Below are 22842 nucleotides of genomic sequence, written 5' to 3'. Positions count from 1 at the left end.
ACTTCAGGGGAAAATAAAATAATATGGTAATATATACACTATATATATATATATATATATATATATATATATATATATATATATATATATATATATATATATATATATATATATATATATATACACACTCACCGGACACTTTATTAGGTACACCTTACTAGTACCGGGTTGGACCCACTTTTGCCTTCAGACCTGACTCAACCCTTCATGGCATAGATTCAACAAGCTACTGGAAATATTCCTCAGAGATTTTGTTCCATATTGACATGATAGCATCACTCAGTTGCTGCAGTTTTGTCGGCTGCACAGCCATGATGTGAATCTCTCGTTCCATCACATCCCAAAGGTGCTCTATTGGATTGAGAACTGGTGACTGTGGAGGCCATTTGAGTACAGTGAACTCATTGTCATGTTCAAGAAACCAGTCTGAGATGATTCACGCTTTATGACATGCAGCGTTATCCAGCTGAAAGTAGCCATCAGAAAATGGGTACACTGTGGTCATAAAGGGATAGACATGGTCAGCAACAATACACTCAGGTAGGCTGTGGTGTTGACGTGATGCTCAATTGGTACCAATGGGCCCAAAATGTGCCAAGATAATATCCCCCACACCATTACACCACCAGCAGCAGCATGAACCGTTGATACAAGGCAGGATGGATCCATGCTTTCATGTTGTTGATGCCAAATTCTGACCCGATCATCCGAATGTCCCAGCAGAAATCAAGACTCATCAGACTAGGCAACGCTTTTCCAATCTTCTATTGTCCAATTTTGGTGAGCCTGTGGGAACTGTAGCCTGTTTCCTGTTGTTAGCTGACAGGAGTGGCATGTTGTGTGTTCAGAGATGCTCTTCTGCATACCTCGGTTGTAGCGAGTGTTTATTTGAGTTATTGTTGCCTTTCTATCAGCTGAAACCAGTCTGGCCATTCTCTTCTGACCTCTGGCATCAACAAGGCATTTGCGCCCACAGAACTGCCGCTCACTGCATATTTTCTTTTTCTGACCATTCTCTGTAAACCCTAGAGATGGTTGTGCATGAAAATCCCAGTAGATCAGCAGTTTCTGAAATACTCAGACCAGCCCATCTGGCACCAACAACCATGCCATGTTCAGTCACTTAAATCCCCTTTCTTCCCCATTCTGATGCTCGGTTTGAACTACAGCAGACCGTCTTGACCAGGTCTACATGCCTAAATGCATTGAGTTGCTGCCATGTGATTGGCTAATTAAAAGTTTGCATTAACGAGCAGTTGGAACAGGTGTACCTAATAATGTGGCCGACATCCTTATAGTCAACCAAAGCCTGGTAATTTTAAGTATTTTTCCTCAGTAAAGAAAAAAAAAAATCAAGACCTCATCAGTAATTTGTTTTGTGGTCATTAATTCATCTTTAAGTCCTAAAATGAACAATATTATGACAAAAATAAACCCAAAGGACACAAATTTGAACAATCAGCTGTTTATTTCAATCTTCAGTTAGTTTACCATCGTAAAAAGAATCTATGTATAATAACCACAATGAAATTGTTTATGTAAATGTTCAAACTCCTGCACAATAATAAGCAGTGTTTTCGTAGTCCATTTATTTGTCATTAAACACACTGTGAATCGTTTCATCTTCATGTTGTTTCTGCACCAGATATAAACCATTCTTTAATGTTCTTACCAACACCTCAATGGCTTTGGATCAGAGTACACGCTTTGCATATTACCTGTGTGCAAAATAACTAAACCACGCTATATACAAAATCTTTGTAAGAATAACAAAACTCATTTATTGTAACCAGAAAGGCTCCACACACTATTAACAACATTTGCTCGATAGAAAAAGCACAACAGGAAATGCAAGTAGCAAAAGAGGAAGCAGCAGAGTCAAAGATTTAGAGAAGCCGGACAGTTTTTCCTGTGACAGTCAGATAATCTTCATCAGCCAGAAGTCGGAGGGCTTCGTCAAACATGTCCTTAGTGATGGCCTGAAATGAGGAAACAATATGATTATTTGAATCCACATGTCTGAATTTCATTACTTTTAAGAAGTGTGGGATCTCTGTAAATAATCATTTAAGACAATTTAAATCAATCATACCGCTTCCGACTGGCCACGGAGATCATCAAACAGCTGTTGGTACTTCATTGCTGGTGTTTTGCCCTTTGATTGGATGAGCTTCTTCAGTGCTTGAGCCACTTCCTCTTTACGCTTGCGTGCTGTAGCGCTCATTCCTGTCCACAAACAACCAAATCAAAACCATCAGACTTGCTGCAATCAGCATGTATTACTCAGATTCCGTGAAATCCGAAAGGAGCAGCACTGTAAATTTAAAACCAGTAATTAAGAGAGAGTTTTGAAGTTGTCACATCGGGTTCTTTGATTATTTCATGGCAAAATCAGATCAAGCCTCTAGGCTGCATTTACACTGCAGATCTTGATGGTCATTACGATTCTGTGACTGTTTCCGATTTTTTTGATGACCTGCTTACATCATCTTTTAAAAGTGACTCGTATCCGATCGTCTGCATTTACACAGCACACGGCAAAGGCGCAATGACCAGGAAAAAAAAAAAGAGCGGGCGCTGACTGACAGCTGATAATTAAAGAGTGCTCTTTTCTCTATTCCTGTATGTAATCTGTTCACAGCTTTTGACAAGCTGTTTTACTATAGTTTAGGACAGAAAGGTTCTCAATTGGCCATCTTCTTTTGATATAAAGGCTTTTTTAAACCTTTAGGCATCTTAATGTCATGTCCATGGTGTGATTTATGCACGTGATGTATGCACTAGTTTTATTTTAGTTTATATTGATTACGTGGCAGACATTGCGCTCTCTCGCTCTCGTTAACATGCTTAAATACCTGTGCTATATGACAATATAAAAGCTGTTTAAGTCCTCGTGTATGAGATTTAAGGTTTGGGACTCGGCTGAAGTCTGTTCTGAAAAGAAAGTGTCAGACTTGACGTCATTCGCTATGGTTTTTAATGACACGCGACTCGCATTGACAGGTGAAAATCCGATCTACCTGCTTATGCCGCAGACACGAGGGCACAGATCCGATTCATATCGGATAATCTGATTTGAGTAAATCGGAATCCATGTGCTTTGTTCCTGCTTACACATACATGGGCCATATCTGATCTGTGCCACATGGGAATTGAGTCACTTCAACCGTGCAGTGTAAATGCAGCCATTACACTTATGTTACCAAAATAAAATATGATCATGCCTTGATTTTTAATTATTTAATTAGGACAGTAAGGTCTGACTTTCCTTAGACTAAAGTCTTGTCACTTAACAGAAATAATGTAGAATATAAAGTCATGGTGCAGTGGAGAAAGAATGAATATTGCGTATGACTCCCATGAGCTTGTAGGACTGCATCCATACATCTCTGCAATGACTCAAATCACTTATTAATAAAGTCATCTGGAATGGCAAAGAAAGCGTTCTTGCAGGACTCCCAGAGCTCATCAAGATTCTTTGGATTCATCTTCAATGCCTCCATCTTACCCTTGACTTGCTCAATAATCTTCATTTCTGGTGACTGGGCTGGCCAATCCTGGAGCACCTTGACCTCCTTTGCTTTCAAGAACTTTGATGTGGAGGCTGAAGTATGAGAAGGAGCACTGTCCTACTGGAGAATTTGCCCTCTCCTGTGGTTTGCCCTCTCCTAAGGCTGTTGATTTTGCCATCCACTCTGCAGATCTCTCGCACGTCCCCATACTGAATGTAACCCCAAACCATGATTTTTTCTTCACCCAACTTGACTGATTTTGTGAGAATCTTGGGTCCATGCTGGTTCCAACAGGTCTTCTATTGGAAAAATCTACCTTCTGCCACTTTTCCAAATGATTAACTAAAAGTTGACTTATTATAAGTTGCTTTTACAACTGGGATCGACGACAAGACTTTTGTCAGGAAGTGTACACACACACACACATTAATATAGCCAATACATTTTTATTCATAAACTAAAAATCATTTATATATCATCTATTAAATCATTGTCTTGTTAATTTGAAATGAGTAGTATATTTTTCATCGAGTCATTCTAGATGTCCACACTCTACCTAATACATAAATTAATATTAATATATTAACTTTTTTTGCATTTACTTTATTCATGTAACATTTATCTTTTTCAGTGAGTGACTAATACGAGTGCTTTGCACATTCAATAATATTAATAAAAAAATAATAATTTTACAAAACAACAATTTAATTTCTAATCATTTTATTATTATTGTCTATTTTTAATATAGTCGTACTAGTTGATCTTGCACTACTGATGTGACTCAACCCAACCAGTGCTGACAGTGTATTTCTGCAGTGATTCTATAAATCCTACCTGTGGTGAGGATGGAAATATCCACAAATCCCGTCCTGGGATCAGTTGCAGACTGTTTCAGGGCCTCTCTGTGGAGTCTCTTGGCTTCCTCCACGTCGATGGTCTCCACTTTTCCGGAGAAGCGTACTTTAGCATGAGCTTCAGCTAGCCTGATGAGTGACTCCAGCTGTCTGGGATACGCAGACACCATCCCTCGACCGCTGCCGATCTTACGCATGTCCACATACGCCTGTGTGGATCAAAATAACAAATTTGACATCAAAACATTACGTTTAACTAGGGTTGCCAAATGTCCCATGATAATCCTGTATATTCGGTCTAATTGATTTCACCTGTCCATACTAATGTTCCCAGCATCTCTTTCTTAGGATCATTATTTAAAGATGCAGTATACATTTAGTGGATGAACTAGGTATTGCAGTGCAAATTCAAAATATTGGATTTTTATTTTTTCACCCGGCCCCTCCTCAGGTTGCCAGATTGCTGACACCAGCAGGAGTGAGCCAAAAGTCAAAGTATTCACACTAGCAAATTGAGATTACATATGAAGTTAACGCAAACATGATTGAAAAGATGCACTTTTACAGTGCGGCAAAGATTTATGTGTTGTTGCCTGTTTATTTAATACCATATTTAATGTCCTGGCAAAATTAATATGGATTAAAACATATTACATAATAATCAGCATGAATGAAGCAAAATTCTGCTTAATCATGTCTTCTGTCCAAATTCAAATAATTCAACTCGAGCAGAAAATCAGCTTAAGGTAAAAAAAAAACATCCTGTGAGTAAACTAGATCAAGTGACGTGGTGCTCTGCGTTTGGTGTGAACCAGCATTACAATGTAAACTGCTCAGATTATGTTTACCTCTATAATAACTGCATTATTTGCTAATTTAATATCATCCATGTGGATTTTTATAACTGTATAAAAGCCACATATATCGAGACAGCCTTCAAGGCAACCCGCTGAAATGTAATTGGTTACAAGGGCAGTGGGCGGAGACCAAAAAAAAGACAGACCTATCGACATAGAGCGCACATTTTCAAAGAGAATATCTGACTTTAGCATTGTTTTTCAGATAAACAAGAATGCTCATTTAGCATGTTTCTGAAATAACTGCAAAAATATTATGGTATTTTAACGCTTTAAAAGAGTCTCATCACAGTGATGTCCTTAATTTCATAGTAACAGAGAGGCCAACATAATGCTGTGCTGTATTAGTGTTTCTATACCTCAATAAGGGCCTGACTGGCTTCTTCACTCAGTCTGGGATGCACAGTTGTGCGAGCGAAGGCGATGTAGTCTTTCAGTACAGCCATGTCCAGATGCTCTTCTTCAATCTGCTCTTCACTCTGGTAATACAGAGACACGAGGTGGTGCGCCAGACGCCTGTCATACGCCTCATCCTGAGGGTCCAGCATTAGGAAGATCAAATCAAACCTAAGAACCAGACGTAGAGAGAAATTATTAAACGAGAAAAAATAAAAAAGCACTAATAATAATAATCTTTCAGATCACAAAAGTGAAAAAGACAATTCTAAATTTGCCCAATTTGATAATAAATGTCTTTAAAGTTCCGGTTTTATAATTAAATTTTACAATTTCAATTTTATTGTAAATTTTACAATAAAATTCAACTTTATGCTGACAAAATTTATGTCATTAAATTGTTTGGGTCAGTATTGAAAAGCATTAAAAGTATTACATTCCTTAATTTATTGGCATTTCACATAAATACTGCACTAAAACTTTCTGCAAAATAACATCTTGGTTTCCAAATATTTTAAGCAGCACAACTTTTAAATTTTGATAATAAATAAGGGTGTGAACCTACACTGGTTTGAGGGTCCGGTTACAATTATCATGCCATGGATTCGGTTCAATTCGATATCCCGCTGCATCACAGATTGACGATGCTTTCCATAAACAATTAGATATTTTACTTAGCATCACAATAATTATTGTATTAAAATGTATAATTTATCAAATAAAAGCATTTAAATCAAATAAACAAATGTCAATATTATCCCGCTTGCCTTTAAAGCGTTGTCGAGCGAGTTCTTAAACGCCTATGATTGGTCAGGCACTCAACAGAAAAGGCTTCAATTGGCTCTAACGGTCAGCGCGGCTCTGTTCAGCAAACAGCGACACTGATGTTAAGCTGATTCATAGACTGTGACGTAATGGAGAAAACTTGCTTTGCAGACAAGCTCGTTTCTGTTGTAACAGCCGAGAGAGGAGATAATTAGCTCACAAACACGCCAGCAGTGAAAAGAGGCCACAGAGAGAGAGTTTAGCTTTCATTTTTTCCAAGCTGGGTTCTGATGTACTTCCCTGTCAGTAAAAGACCGTCCAGCAAACACACCAGCAGTGAACTGTGCACAGCTATCTGCTTTTTAAGTAGTTGGAGTATTTTAATTACTCACGGTCACCTCCCTCGCCATAGTAAGCTACCGCTATATAATGTGTATGTGATAAATGACATCAGTACATAATAACCGGTTATGATTATTACTGAACTGATACTGTTGTATTGTTCACGTCTGCATCGCATCAAAGAAACAATTAATTTTGACACCCCTAATAATGAAAACGTTCTTGCTCAATAAATCAGAGTGTTAAAATGATTTCTAAAGGATTGAAGACAGGAGTAATGATGCTGAAAATACATAGGAATAAATTATTTTTTTAAATAAATCCTAAAAGAAAACAGTTATTTGAAATTGCAATAACATTTAAACAATATAAAAAGATCATTCCTGTATTTTTAATCAAATTAATGCAGTCCTGATGAGCATTGAATAATTAAAAAAAAACAACATTGTTTGAAATATTCAGCAGATGATTAATAGACATTATCCGCTGTAAACACGGCTCAGGTTTGATTTGTACCTGGACAGCAGTGTGTGAGGCAGCTGAATGTTTTCTATCGTTGTCTTTTTGGGGTTCCACTGAGACTCCACCGGATTGGCTGCGGCAAGGATGGAGGTCCGAGCATTAAGCTGACAAATAATCCCAGCCTACGACACACACAGACACGCACACACAATCCAGCATTAATCATCAGTTTAAACAAACGCATTCCAATTCCAAACCCAATCCTTCATGCACCTTTAGATACATGTCGATATTGATTAATTCTATATATTGTGATAATGAACATGCACAATATTGATTTCACGGGTATCTCAAAATGCCATGAATAATTGTTTAAACTTTTGAGTGCATTTTAAGAATATCTAGATTGTTGTATTAGTAGTGGTTAGACTGTTGTTCTCAAACAGGAAGATTTTCACTATCTGTGACTATTTATAGGCCTTTTGTTCATGAACTCTGACTCAAAGTCAATGTAATGACAAATACAAAAACACTTATTAATCTTAGGTGATGTTAATTTCATAGTTAATGCTTAATTCATTAAAATGCATTCATTTTCATTATCTGCAACTCTCACATGGTCACCCACTGAAGCTAAGCAGGGCTGTGCCTTGTCAGTACCTGGATGGGAGACCACATAAGAAAGCTAGGTTGCTGCCGTACGTGGTGTTAATGAGACCAGCAGGGGTCCTAATGCCCCAGTATAGCAACAAGGCCTCTATACCACTGTCGTCTTTCAGATGAGATGTTAAAACCGAGGTCGTGACTCTCTGTGGTCGTTAAAAATCCCAGGATGTCGTTCGAAAAAGAGTAGAGGTTTAACCCCGGCATCCTGGCCAAATCTGCCCACTGGCCTCTGTCCATCATGGCCTTCTAACCATCCCTATACCATAATTGGCTTCATCACTCTGTCTCCTCTCCACTAATCGCAATATGGCTGCCTTTGCATCATCCAGGTGGATGCTGCACACTGGTGGTGGATGAGGGGATTTCCACCAAAAATGTGTAAAGCGCTTTGAGTGTCCAGAAAAACGCTATATAAATGTCAGGAACTATTATTATTATTAAAATCGAAAGTCGAAATCATTTTATTAAATGTAGTTAACAACTTAACTTAAAAGCTAATTTATATTGACTTCTAACATTTGGTTGTATTTTTAAAAATGAACTTTAACATGCTATAATATCGCATTTTCTCATTGTTGATTTTAACACATTATACAATAAAGTATTTTTGTGATTATACTTGTTAAATTACTTCAAACTAATTGCAACAAGATGATCAGATACGGTCATTAGCCTACGCACCTTAGCAATAGAGAGCGTCTGCTGCTCCATGACCTCGTGCAGCACAGATCTGGTGTTATCGCTCATCTTGTCGAACTCGTCGATGCAGCAGATGCCGTTATCACTGAGCACGAGCGCTCCGGTCTGCAGGACCAGCTGTCTGGTTTCAGGATCCTTCATCACGTAGGCTGTGAGACCCACGGCGCTAGATCCTTTCCCGGACGTGTACTGACCACGAGGAACCAGGTTGTACACGTACTGCAGCAGCTGGGATTTACTGGTGCCTGGATCACCACACAGCAGGATGTTGACTTCAGCACGGAAGTTTCCTCGACCCGTCTGAGTGAAGTCCTTACGCGTCCCGCCAAATAACTGCAACAGGATGCCCTGGAAAACATCAACACCATCAACTCACGTACTAAGAGTTTATTCTTTGTTTAAAGGTCCCGTGAAGTGCTTTGAAATGTGCAGTTTTATTCGATGTTTGACGTAATGTCAATTGAAACCTGAGGACAGGGTGGGACTAGTTAGCAAGCGGAGGAGCAATTCAATCATACTCAAAACAACATCATCAATTTAGAGTTTCCCGTCAAACTGACCTTCTTGATGTCCTCGTGTTCATAGATGCTGGGAGCCAGAGCAGAGGACAGGCGCTCGTAGACGTCGGGTTTAGCGGCTAGCTCTTTCAGCAGAGCGACTCGTTCTTTAGTGAAGAGTTTCTGCTCTCCGTCCTCATCCAGTCCGTGCAGACGCTTCTCGTCGGTTTTGCGGAAGTGAATGGCATCGATGTGGGTCTTGTAAACGGATTTCACCTGGCTCTGCCGTGGATTCAGACGCATCGGGGCAGCTCTGTAGATGCCTGAGCACAATAACAAAAGAGTTGCTCAGTCATTTGGCCAAAAATCTGTTCCCTTATATTCTTTATTTGTTTATTATTCGTAATTATTAACCCTTTATAGGACACTCATTGGAAAAACTGAAGGAAAATAAAAAAAAGTGTTAGTCAGAGGTGGATTTAGTAATTTAGGGGCCCTGAGCAATTCCAGCCATGGGGCCTACAAATATTAATACACCCTTTATATTTATTTATTTATTTGTTTGTTTATTTGTTTGTTTATTTGTTTGTTTGTTTTGCAGGTTTTTTTAAATATAACTTAATCTACTTTACTACATTTTTTCTTAAAATAAAAATACAAAAACAACTAAAAATAATGAATAAATTGTTTCATTTTAAAACTAAATCCTCATCTGATTTGACTGCTGAACTGCTCTATTATTGGGGGTTGAGAGACAAATCCACACAGACGTAAAAACTACGATACAATTTTATATAAGATTATCTAATATTATCTAATATTAGACCTATGAATAATTTATTAATATAATTTGTACTTCTAGGTATTTATTGTGGTCGCCCCAAGCGGCCACTTACCTCGCTCAAATCCATCCCTAACTGTCAGTCATTATGCAAAATATTAATTCTATCAAATTCTGTTTATTAGTCATAATTATTAACTCATTATAGACACTCAATGGAAAAACTGAAGAGGAATAAAATGTTACCGGGCCTTATTACAAGACCTTTGAACTTTCATGACCAATAATTATTTATTAATTGATTAATTGATTGTGTTTTAATGCTATATCAGCAGCATTGACTATATTCATAGCAATATTGGTAATAAATATTCAACACATCATTCACAAACATAAGTTGCTTAATAAACAAGTCTTATACAAAAAATACAGATGAGAACAATATTGATAAGATCATATAAGACCTTCCAGTTTGATAAATATCTTACATTTTTTGTAAAACATTTGTCTGAAATTATTTTCTGAAATAATAAAATAAATGTAATATGGTTTAAAACATTCTTTTAAAGTGTTTTATAGTCAGAATATTTAATATAAGTTAAGTTTATTAGTTTTGTAAGTCACAAATTGGTTACTCTTACCCTTTCAATAAATATGAGTACAAAATAAATAAAACTATATTGTAGTCAATGTCAATAAAGTAACCATATATGGTTCTTTGCCTGATAAAGAGTCAATTTCAATAATAATAACAACAACAACAACACACACACTAACAATTATAACATCAATAAATATGTTAGAATGTTCTACGATTACTATTTTTTTAAAGCAAGAAACAGGAACCTTTTCATTTATCAAGTATCTTTTTTCTGTTCTTTTCAGTTTCTCTGAGAAAATGAAGTAAATGTCTAAATAAAATCCCTAATATATAATGTTTCATAAACTTTTCTGCTTCACACATTTGATGAATGAGGAAAAAGTTCAGATAAACCAACATCAGCTGCTCATAACAAATCCTGAAAGGGCAGCAGTTCATACCGGTGATGTTGACTCGGTCTCCAGGCTGCACTTTGTCCACCAGGTCGTTGTGAGCGTAGACGACTGTGGTGTGAGGAGTTTGACCCGCAGGCATGTCCTCTGGGGACTCCTGCAGCTTTATCTGGTCACACGCAACAGACACATGACATCAGAACACCTCTCTGTTTTTGTTTCAGTCAAAACAACTAGTAAATATAAACGAGTGAAGAAGAATAACTGAACTAAAATAAAATGCTCATATATATCAAAGTCAAGCCTGAAATTATTCACACTGCAAGCAAATTCTGACTGATTTTTTTTTTTGACCGGAAATGACACAGGTTTCTTTTAAAACACAGGTGTCAAACTCAGTTCCTGGAGCACCGCAGCTCCACACAGTTTAGTTTCTAACCCTAACCGAACTCCATCCAGGAACTGAGTTTGACACCCCTGTTCTAAAAGATAATAAAGTGACGTACAGGCATCATTGTGAAAACTTATTTCCCACCTTTTATTTACCTTTGAACAAAAATTGTCAGAATTGACCAGAGGTATGAATAATTTCAGGCTAGACTGCATATATATTTAATTTTTATTTATTATAGTTTTAATTGTTTACCATTTAATGCCATGTCAGGCTATCCTTAAGCGACCTCAGAATAAATTAAGATGTTAAATAATTAACAAAGTTATTTTAGACAATTCAGACTAGCATTAGACAAAAATGGGTGTCAATTTTAAACAAATATGTTAAACACACTTTTGAATAATGATAAAAAAACTATTTACAAAAAAATCCAGTAAAAGTCTAACAAGGCAAAAACAAAATTATAAAAATAATACAAAATAATTCAAAAGACTACTATGATCAAATATATATACACTATCTGTAGGACAGAAATGCCTTCAGAATGTCTTTTTTGGTGGGGTTAAAAGTAAACAAATAATGCAAAAAAAATCTCAAAATTATCATAAGACAGCAATAAACACGTGAATGAATAAATAGGGAGTTAAAAAGTGACATAATAAAAGTAGAAAAACTCGCATGCATACCAAAATTATGAAAATAAAACAAAATACAAGACAGCTTAATGATACATAAAATAAATAAATGTAGTTGAATAGAAGGGAGATGCTCACCATTTGTTTGTCGGAGAAGACGGAGCGGTTGTGCACCAGTGCCATGCTGTGTGTGGCGTTGCAGTTTCGGCAGACGGCAGGTTCAGCGATGCGTCCGCGATCCACCTCCACGCGCGTGTTAAACGCACACACCTGACAGCGGAAGAAAGCCTCCTGCATCTCCGGGATCAGCTGAGACGTGCGGATCACCATCCCGCTGATTGTGATGAGCTGGTCAATGTCTGACAGGAGACAGAAGAGTCACGTATTCGGTCTTTACCATTAAACTGTGAGATCTGCGTTCGGTTTGTTGAAATATACTCTTAAATAATATAATTGCAAAAATACCCAAATTCTGAACAATTTGGTGCCATGACCCGGATAGAGACTGAAATCCCCAAATTCTCAACAATTTGCTACTGTGACCCGGATAGAGTCTGAAATCACCAAATTCTCAACAATTTGCTACTGTGACCCGGATAGAGTCTGAAATCACCAAATTCTCAACAATTTGCTACTGTGACCCGGATAGAGTCTGAAATCACCCAATTCTTAACAATTTGCTGCCGTGACCCAAATAAAGACTAAAATCCCCAAATTCTCAACAATTTGGTGCCGTGACCCGGATAGAGACTGAAATCACCAAATTCTCAACAATTTGCTACCTTGATCCAGATAGTGACTGAAATCACCAAATTCTAAACAATTTGCTACTGTGACCCGGATAGAGACTGAAATCACCAAATTCTTAACAATTTGCTGCCGTGACCCAAATAAAGACTAAAATCACCAAATTCTCAACAATTTGGTGCCGTGACCCAAATAAAGACTAAAATCACCAAATTCTCAACAATTTTCTGCTGTGACCCAAATAAAGACTGAAATTACTAAATTCTCAACAATTTGCTGCTGTGACGCAGATAGAGACTGAAATCAAGAAATTCTCACCAATGTGGTGCCGTGACCGGGATAAAGAATGAAATCACTAAATTCTGAACAATTTAGTGCCGTGACCCAGATAGAGACTAAAATCACCAAATTCTTAACGATTTGGTGCCGCGACCCGAATAGAGACTGAAATCAACAAATTCTTAATTTGGTGCCATGATGCGGATAGACTGAACCCCCCAAATTCTCAACAATTTGCTGCCGTGACCTAGATAGAGACTGAAATCAAGAAATTCTCACCAATTTGGTGCCGTGACCCAGATTGACTAAAATCCCCAAATTCTTAACAATTTGGTGCCGTGACTGGGACAGAGACTGAAATCCCCAAATTCTTACCAATTTGGCGCTGTGACCGGGATAAAGACTGAAATCACTAAATTCTTAATTTGGTGCCGCGATCAGGATAGACTGAAACCCTCTAATTCTCAACAATTTGATGTCGAAACCTGAATAGAGACTGAAATCACCAATTTCCAACAGGTTCCTTACCTTCAGGATTGAGGTTGCGCATGTTTCTGGTTTTGATAGCGCTGTAGGGTCGCACTTGAATCTGATGCTCTAACACAGAGTCTGGAAAACGATCGAAGAAGAGCTCATTGACGGACATATCGAAAGTGGGGATGACTTCCTGTGAGGGAAAAAAGTCAGAAACTTTAGGCAAAGTCACATTCCAATAAATCAAACTTTGATTTCATAAGCATACACAGCACTGCAACACTTGTGTTTTTACTAAAAACACAGTACAAACCTGTAATAATGACAATTATCAAAACAATCTTTAATAATGTGAATTATTATTATAAATTTATAGGGACCTATTATGCCCCATTTTGCAAGATGTAAAATAAGTCTCTGATGTCCCTAGAGTGTGTATGTGAAGTTTCAGCTCAAAATAACACACAAATAATGTTTTTAACTCTTTGAAACTACCCAAAATTTACAGCGTTAATTTTGCTTGTGCATATTGTTATTCTTTAGGTGAACAATTAATCTGTGTAAGTTAATACACTGAAAATTTTTGTTTTGTCTTCAAAGTCTGGCCATTTGCTCCTTTGATGATGTCAGTTTGATGCTTAAGTCAAAATATATTTAACCACGCCCCTCTTGACAGCTTTCTATAAGGCAATGATTTGCAAAAAAAGCCCCGCCCCCTACTAATCTGGAAATACAACATGCTAAAATAAAAATTCTTTAAAGTAAAGCTAAATCTTTTTACCAGTCTTCATCGTCACATCACGCTTCAGAAACATGTTATTCTGATGTAACATGGCGCTTAAAAAAACATTACATAAGCATAAATAATGCTGTTAGAATTTGGTGCATTGAACGTTCAAAAGAACTTGTAACATTATAAATGCCTTTACTGTCATTTCTGACCAGTTTAATCCATCATTTCTAGATTCTCTTTTGTTGTAGATCTCACCTGTGGATAACAGATGAGCTGACGGTAAAGATCAGCATCAAATGTCTGAATATGAGTGCAGTTCACATTCAACACCGGCTCTCCAACAACACTGATCTGAAACACACACAAACACAAAATACTTCTATTATTCAAAAAGAAATGTGATCAACCTTAATCACACATAAAATTAATATCAAGGATTTTGCATGACGCAACAGAATGCAAGCAAGTCTTCAGTGTGACGAGTGCTCCTCTTCTCACCTCATCCAGTTTCTGCATATAAAGCGGTTCGTTGAGATCCAGACCAGTGTTCTCCTCTTCTCTAGAGTCGGGGTCTGTGAACTGCTGAAGGAAACGCTGTAGAGGAAACACACAGACTCTCAATAGAAGGTCGGTTTGACATGGATAAACAGCTTGAGTTCAGTCACATAGACCTTCAGCACACCTGAAACTTCTCCTTGCAGGTTCCCACATTGACGTCAGTCCCCCAGATCACCAGCCTCTGTCCTGCACCCTGATCTCCGGCCACTGCTGCGTCTCCCGATGCCTAAACATGAACACAGTGATACATGTTAAAGAATAAAGATTGTTTTTAGACTTATATTGTAAAGTAGTTATATTTTAGGGTAAAGATTGTTTATTAGAATATGTATTAGTATTAGGGCAGGGCGATATGGGCAAAACAAATATCATATCTCAGTATTTTTAGGAGAAATGACAGTATATATATATATATATATATATATATATATATATATATATATATATATATATATATATATATATATATATATATATATATATATATATCCGGTATCTTGCCTTAAATGGTTTTAAAAACTTTATTAAACAGTTGAGCAAAATATAATTCAAACACAGGGGTTTCCCTCCCTGTTATTATCATCATTATATTTATGATTCTTATGTTGTGATTTGTTGAAAGAGTAGCTAACAACGAGATATTAAAATAGAAAAAGAAATGTTTGGTAGATAAACGAATGTTTAAGTTTTAATAATCGTTTAAACCACCAACTGTTTGTACACTAGGCACATACACATTGAATCAAATCTTCCAGTTAATGGGCTAGAATAAATCAATAAATAATAAACAAAATACAATGATTAGAATATTATCGGAATTTAAGTCAATATGCAATATCAGACCAGAACGCAGAGCTAAATGTGTTATAACAAATGTAAAGAAGAGCCTGTCGTGTAATAAATACTGAACTTGTAATCAGTGAATGTGAGCTGGTTTCACTTTCAAAATGCGGTATGAATTCATCCTATTTTGGCGTTTTTAATTCTTTTGAACACATTCATGCTACATGCAGTTTGTCAATTTGACAAGGCTTCTACGTTCGTTCTTGCTGTCAATTGCGGAATAAATGATCGATAAAAGGTTTCTGATAAACCGCTGTGACAGCTACAGACGCTGTGTGACGCGCGTGCAGGCAAGGGGAAGTCAGATTTATTCGGGAGTCAGATTTCGATACAACACAGGCACTGCATGTAGTGATGGGTCGTTCTTGAATGATTCTTTCATTTTGAACAAATCTTTTGTATGACTCAGAGTGAATCATTCATTTGCGCATGCCCTCATTTGTGCAAGTGGAGCTTGTGTGCTACCTTGGAGTGGTCTGTTTCATGCAGAATGCGCACGTGTGGCCTGAAACCATATTGATTTGAAAGATATTGGCTAATCCTGCATCGAGTTGAGGAATCATATCGATATATTACCAGAACTTGATATACCGACCAGCCCTAATTAGTATATAGTTTTTATTCATATTTTAGATTTTCAGCATCATTTGTAGTATTTTTGTGATGTGCTTTATATATATATATATATATATATATATATATATATATATATATTTATTATGTTACAGTCATATACACACACTATTAGTTTATTTATATTTCAGTCTTTTTTTTCTTCATTTATCCCTTAACTAATGTTAATTTCTGTATATATTTTTTAAATGTTCGTTTTCCACATTAAAAGTTAGCTCAATGTTTTTTGTGTCATGGCTTTAGCATTAGTGGAGCTAAAATATTAATTATAAATTTGAGGTCATGATGTTTTTAGAAAATTACAATTACATTTACATTTTCTAAACAAATGAAATCATTGAGGAAAAAAACACTTCAAACGTAATCCATCCTGAAAGTCAAAGATGTAACTCTAAATTCTTATGTGCTGTTGGGGATGTTTATCCACTTTTGGGTGATTTTGAGTCTTAATTTGGTCACATCTTTCTCTGCGTTTTAGCAAATGGAAGGATTTTTGGTGACAATCCTTATTTTGACATATTTTAGGGAAATGCTTTCAAAACTTTTAAAAACTCAAAACACTGGGCAAATAGACTACCCTTTCGTTATGTTTGTGGCTCTTTTTGCCCCATTGGCTTCCATTATAATGACGTTTTTTGATTGCAAAGCCATGACAGCACAAAATCATGTATTCTTGATTGTTGCTGGTTTTCCCTATTGGGAAGAAATAAAAATAATTGTATTTTTACTGTTGATCATCAGTTTCGGTACAAAAAAAAAAGCTTAGTTTCTGGCTTTTATATGGAGCATAGTGTGTATGTGTGAGAGAGAGCTTTGCACACTTATCTTGATATGTCAACAAGCAGCTTTGGCGCTCAGAACATATTAAGTGTATTTATGCACGCACACACACTATAATCCGCCTGTATACTCCATAGAACTAAATATAAAATAGTGGTGTAACGGATCACAAATCTCACAGTTCAGATCACACTATGGTTATTGAGTCACGGGTCAGACCATTTTTTGGATCAGCAAAAAAGGGAGGAGACAAATGTCATTTGCTTTCCATTTACACAAAAATATTTAACAGAAATTAGAACCTGTAAATTTAGTAAAAATAAAAATCAAGAAAAAAAAACAGCTGAATAAAAGAAACATACAGGGTATATGCAGGAATCCTAAAGGTAAAAGACCTTCTCAGAACATTTTAAGACCTCGACGCCACTTCCAAGTTCTAATCTATCAAACCTTTAACTTAATAAACAGTTGTTAATAAACAGTTGTAGTTAAATAAATCAATGGAGCACAACCATGCATCAGAACTCAGATAAGCTCGGAAGAAACAAAGCTTGAAAGAATAAATTACGTGGTTGTTTTCAGCAACAGGTTTCAGCCGCTGTTTAAACTTGTCTTTCTCCAACCAGGAGTACGCAAACTTACATTTTCCCATTTTACCGTCTGTTTTGCTCTATGGTTTCGCTACATGTGGAGAGCGTCACATCACCTTCCCGCGTTTGTCGCAAATTACGTGACTTGGCCGGACTCCCCGGTCCAAACCAATTGCGTGGATTGAGCACAGTGTTGTTATTATCAGGAAGGAAATAAACATAGGTATGCTTTTTTGCAAACACTTTAGACAAAGCTTCAACAAAACCAAAGACCTCGTAAAAACGTAAGTAAGACTTTAATACCTTTTAAAGGTCTTAGTTTTCTCATAATTGATTGATCAACTTTCAATACTTAAGACCCCAAGAACACCCTGAAATATTCGATATAAAAAATGATCTTTGCTACAGTTGTTGACAACGCTAAATAAAAAAATCTGACATCTTGTACAACATATATTTATTTTCAGTTAATGATTCAACAACACTCATAAAACTTCATGTTTGATTATAGGTGTATTATTTCTGAAAACCCATTCAGTGACAATGTTGATGGTTGTTTGTCGCCACCCATTGGTTATACAATGTCATTGCTACAGCATTCACCATAATCAAGTTCCATTCAATGGTGTTTTAAATCTTTCCCATAAGCATCAGTGTTTATATCTATATACTATAAACTGTTATTCCAATTTTTCTGTGTTATTTCGATTCAAAGGATTAACAAACATTTGCAAATCATAATCATTTATCATTCATGTTGCTCGGGTTTGAATTGAGATCACGGCCTTTTAATGTTTAATTGTGTAATTGTGCAGCTTTACACTAAACAAACAGTGACAGAAAACACCTTTAATAATAACCTAAGCAAGCATTAAGGCATGTCCCGCCGCAACTTCTTCCGTCATCATTATATTTTACAGGGAGGACAAAATTATTTCATACACATGATTTGAATAACGCAGGAGGTGATCTCCCTGCAATGGTTATCAATGGTAGATTAACCTACTAGTTCAAAAATGATATGAATCCACCCCTAATATAAAAGCCAGAACACTTTCTGCACAGGTCTATCTAAAGGGTTAATGCTGTCAACTGATCATCAACAGCACAAATGACACATTGCACCTCTTCACAACAGGGAAACCCACCAAGAACGCATGATTATATGCTGTCATGGCTTTACAACCAAATAACGTCATTATAATGGAAGTCAATGGGGCAAAAAGAGCCCCAAACATAACGAAAGAATAGTCAACTTGAACAGTACACTAGGGTTAATTGAAACTGAGTATCAAGAGTCCCTCACCGGCTCAGAGTGCATGTCGACCTGTGGGGCTTTCCGCACAGATCCCAGGTCAGCCCGCTGGCGTGCCGGTGTCCCGCGGATGCCGCTGCGGGGCGTCCCCTCCACCCTGGAACTGGGCGTCCCGTACATCAGCGGAGAACTGGCATCAATCTCACTCTGCAGGACTAGATCATCAAATGCTGACGTTTACAAACCTTCACCCAAATTACATGCTTCATTTTAGTGATGCACCGATCTTAATTCTCCATCGACTATTCTGATTCTCGAATATTTACAAGGACATCGTTTATAACCACAGATACTTTAGATTTTGACAAGCCAGTTTGGATTTTCCTAGTGTACCATCATTAAAAAACATGGTTGAATCAGCCTTGAGTAGTGACATTTGCACTGATCATAAGCTGAACTAAACTTCAAGTGGCATTCATGCTAAACTGAACTGATGCAATCTAACATTATAAATCTATCATAAGCTGCTTTGACAATCTTGTAAAAAGCACTATAGAAATAAAGATGTAAAGTTAGGTAAAACGGTCAATTTTATTCTAATTTACAATTTTGTGGCACTTACAGATCAGATATATTTGCATTTGCTTGGTTGGTGCTATTATTGGTGTTTATTATGATCAGTAATATGATCTCATTAATTTGATGCGAGCAGTATTTTTGAGCAGTACCGGAGCGTGGGGCCATGGGGCTGGAGAACAGAGAGGCATCCTGAGCAGGAGAGGTGGGCATGGGCTGCAGCTCGGTGGAGGTATCATGAGCTCTGGAGCGCTGGGATGGAGGAGAGAGAGGATCCTCGCTCGCCGCTGCAAACACACACAAACCATCAAACACAAGCCTGAGCAAAAAACAGCAGATCTGTGCAGAGACAGACGGACGGACAGAGAATGAGACTCACGGGTTGGAGGGTCTCTCTTACGGTTCTGGGATGATGGTGAAGACATCTTGACTCAAAACTGAAAGAGAAATCAGCAGAAATGAGTGAAATGAGAAAGTCTTATTTGTTTTATTTTGGCTAGAATAAATGCAGTTCATTTTTTTAAACCATTTTAAGGTGAATATTATTAGACCCCTTAAGCAATATTTGTTTTCAATTGTTTACAGAATAAACACTGTTATACAATGACTTGCCTAATTAATGTAGTTAAGCTTTTAAATGTCACTTTAAGCTGTATAGAAGTGTCTTGAATAATATCTAGTCAAATATTATTTACTGTCATCATGGCAAAGATCAAATAAATCAGTTATTAGAAATGAGTTATAGAGATGAGATGAGTTATTAAAACTATTATGTTTAGAAATATGTCGAAGAAATCTTTTCATTAAACAATATACAGGGGGCCTAATAATTCAGAGGGGTTAATAATGACTTCAACTGTATAAATAAAAGTTAAATGGTCCAGAAATAAGTCAGGATGCCCTGGAAGTGAATGGGAAACTAAATTTCATCTAGCAAAAATGTTGAATACTACACCCAAGTAAAGTCTTATTAAAAAATCCAATTCCAGAAAAGAATATTATTTTCTCCTCTAACAGCAGTTGTTAGCTTTACATTGGCAGCATCCACACCCCCTGGACCAGAAACACTGAATGTATATGTTCTTGAACATTGCAAATATGGAACTGTCTGTTGCAAGGATGCATGGCGTTTCTACAAAAACTTTTACTTCATGGATCTGTGCAATAACGAAGATAAAAGATACTAAAAGATAAAAGACACTTTACATGCCAATTTGCACATAACAGCTGCACATATAACGTTGTATATAGTAATAAACACTTACATACACTTGTCATCTGTATATTTGCACTCACTACTTCTATTTTTTAAAATATATTTATTATCTGTTTTTTGTCCTGTCTCTGTAATGCTGTTGCACTGTAGAAGCTCTGTCACCAAAACAAATTCCTCGTATGTGTGAACATACCTGACAATAAAGCTCTTTCTGATTCTGATTCTGATATGCTATTGTGATTTTTTTTTTTACCCTATTGTGTAGAAGTCCTATGTACCTAACTTTAAGTTAAATGCAGAGGTAAATTTGTTTATTTACTTTAGTTATATGTATTGTAACTTCCCTCTCTCTTTTTTCTTTTATTATTATTAATCTCTTTTTGGCTCTGATCTGTTTCATTTTTTAATTTATCATTTTCGAAAGGGGTGGGTGGAGTATTAATGGAGAATGCAGTTGGTCGCTATTCTTGTCTACAGCGATGTTTACTAGATTATTTCCAGTTGTTCAATATAAATGATCACAAAAAAATCAATTCTTTTTTTCTATAAAGTTACATAATCTGAAATAACTCTAAATTAATGGCTTTCGTTTCTCGCAGATTTAGTAAAATTTTGCAATATAAATGTTATTCAATAACATACAGTTGAAGTCAAAATTATTTTTCACCAATTCCTGTTTAATGGAGAGATTTTTTCAACACATTTCTAAACATAATAGTTTTACTAACTTATTTCTAATAACTGATTTATTTTATCTTTGTCATAATGACAGTAAATAATATTTGACTAGACACTTCTATACAGCTTAAAGTGACATTTAAAAACTTAACTAGGTTACTTAGGTGAACTAGGCAGGACAGGGTAATTAGGCATGTTATTGTATAATGATGGTTTGTTCTGTAGACTATTAAAAGATATAGCTTAAAGGGGCTAATAATTTTGACCTTAAAAAGTTTTTTTAAATAGAAAACTGCTTTTATTCTAGCTGAAGTAAAACAAATAAGACTTTCTCCAGAAGAAAAAATATTATCAGACATACTGTGAAAATGTCCTTGCTCTGTTAAACATCATTTGGGAAATATTTAAAAAAGAAAAAAATTCGAAGGGGGCTAATAATTCTGACTTTAACTGTAATTGTACATAAAATAATAATAACAACTGACATATAATAATACTAATAGTTCGACATATCACTGTACTTGTTAATTATTATTAACATTCATCATTATTGTTCGCCTTAACAGTGAAGACAAAACGTTAATGATTTCCTTGGAAAAACATATCTTATAAACGCTATACTGTAACATTGGAAATAAACAATGGATAACAAAACATTAAATGTCAAACTGAACATCATGGCAACAAAAAAACAATTGTTTTTTCTTTCTAAAAGACAAAAATAGAAGTCTTTTTTGCTGTCTCCAAATAAAATGGCTGACCACAGACCAAAACTTGTATATTTTAACAACGTGTAAACCCAAGTAATATTAATTATGCAAGAATATCTGGGAAAGAAGTTGAGTTTTATTATAGAAGTATAAAGCGTATAAATAACTTCTGTGTATGTCTGCATAGATATCTGCAGAGATGTGAAAGAGCAGCATGCGGCTTCAGCCACAACAATGACAGAACTCAAGTCTATGTAACGTACAACAATATACATTATATTTATAATCTCCATCATTGTAAATCATAACGCACTGCGCTCACATATATTTAAGAACGATTCAAGCCACCAAAATGAAGTTTGCCTTACAGCAATACGTTCATATAAAAAGCACAGCACTTACCGTGCGCACTGCTTCCCTTCTTCTGTGAACAGTGGCGCGAAACTGACTGTGACGTAAATTTCGCGGGGAAATTTTGACCAACCACGAACACGCTCCTCACTGTGAGCCGAGAGGGGGATACATGTGACATGCGTGGGCATACATTCTCATAAACGCCGTTATTTTCTTAGTTTAACAATAATTGTGCATTTAAATATCTTTAATATTGAAGTAATTCATTTTTACATATTCATATTTGCATTATGGACGTTACAGGATGAGTGACACAAAGACACCCTATCTGCTGTTTGGTCTCGCCCGACATTTTCGCGGGAAAGAACATCAACACAGTATAAATAGTGGTTATTCCTCTAGCGTCCACTAGATGTCCGTGTGGTTGACAAGATGAAACTCCTGCACGTAGTAAAACATCTGCGTCTGCCGTAGCTCTCAGTGAATGACTGTTTGACTCATTAATGACAATTTTATGAACAGAAGTAAAAGGTAGAAAAACGAAACCTTTACTTTTTAAAATC

At 36.4% G+C, this 22842-nt stretch overlaps 1 protein-coding gene across 1 annotated transcript; it reads right to left on the bottom strand.

The window, feature by feature from the left end:
• Nucleotides 1-1449: 1449 nt before the first annotated feature.
• Nucleotides 1450-22381, bottom strand: mcm4 (minichromosome maintenance complex component 4). The gene is made up of 17 exons (XM_056450826.1): nt 22328-22381; nt 19701-19758; nt 19474-19608; nt 18797-18960; nt 14769-14870; nt 14585-14680; nt 14342-14437; nt 13408-13546; nt 11992-12212; nt 10873-10993; nt 9114-9373; nt 8536-8901; nt 7243-7370; nt 5583-5790; nt 4347-4575; nt 2093-2226; nt 1450-1979 (listed from the first exon to the last, which is right to left on the bottom strand). The coding sequence occupies exons 2-17, from the start codon at nt 19744-19746 to the stop codon at nt 1887-1889; spliced, it is 2538 nt and encodes an 845-aa protein (XP_056306801.1). The 5' UTR covers nt 19747-19758; nt 22328-22381; the 3' UTR covers nt 1450-1886.
• Between the last annotated feature and the right edge of the window lie 461 nt (nt 22382-22842).

This window comes from Danio aesculapii, chromosome 24 (assembly GCF_903798145.1).
Source record: "Danio aesculapii chromosome 24, fDanAes4.1, whole genome shotgun sequence".
Taxonomy (NCBI): Eukaryota; Metazoa; Chordata; class Actinopteri; order Cypriniformes; family Danionidae; genus Danio; species Danio aesculapii.
The sequence above is the reverse complement of the archived record's forward strand: the minus strand, read 5'-3'. Positions and strand labels throughout refer to the sequence as shown.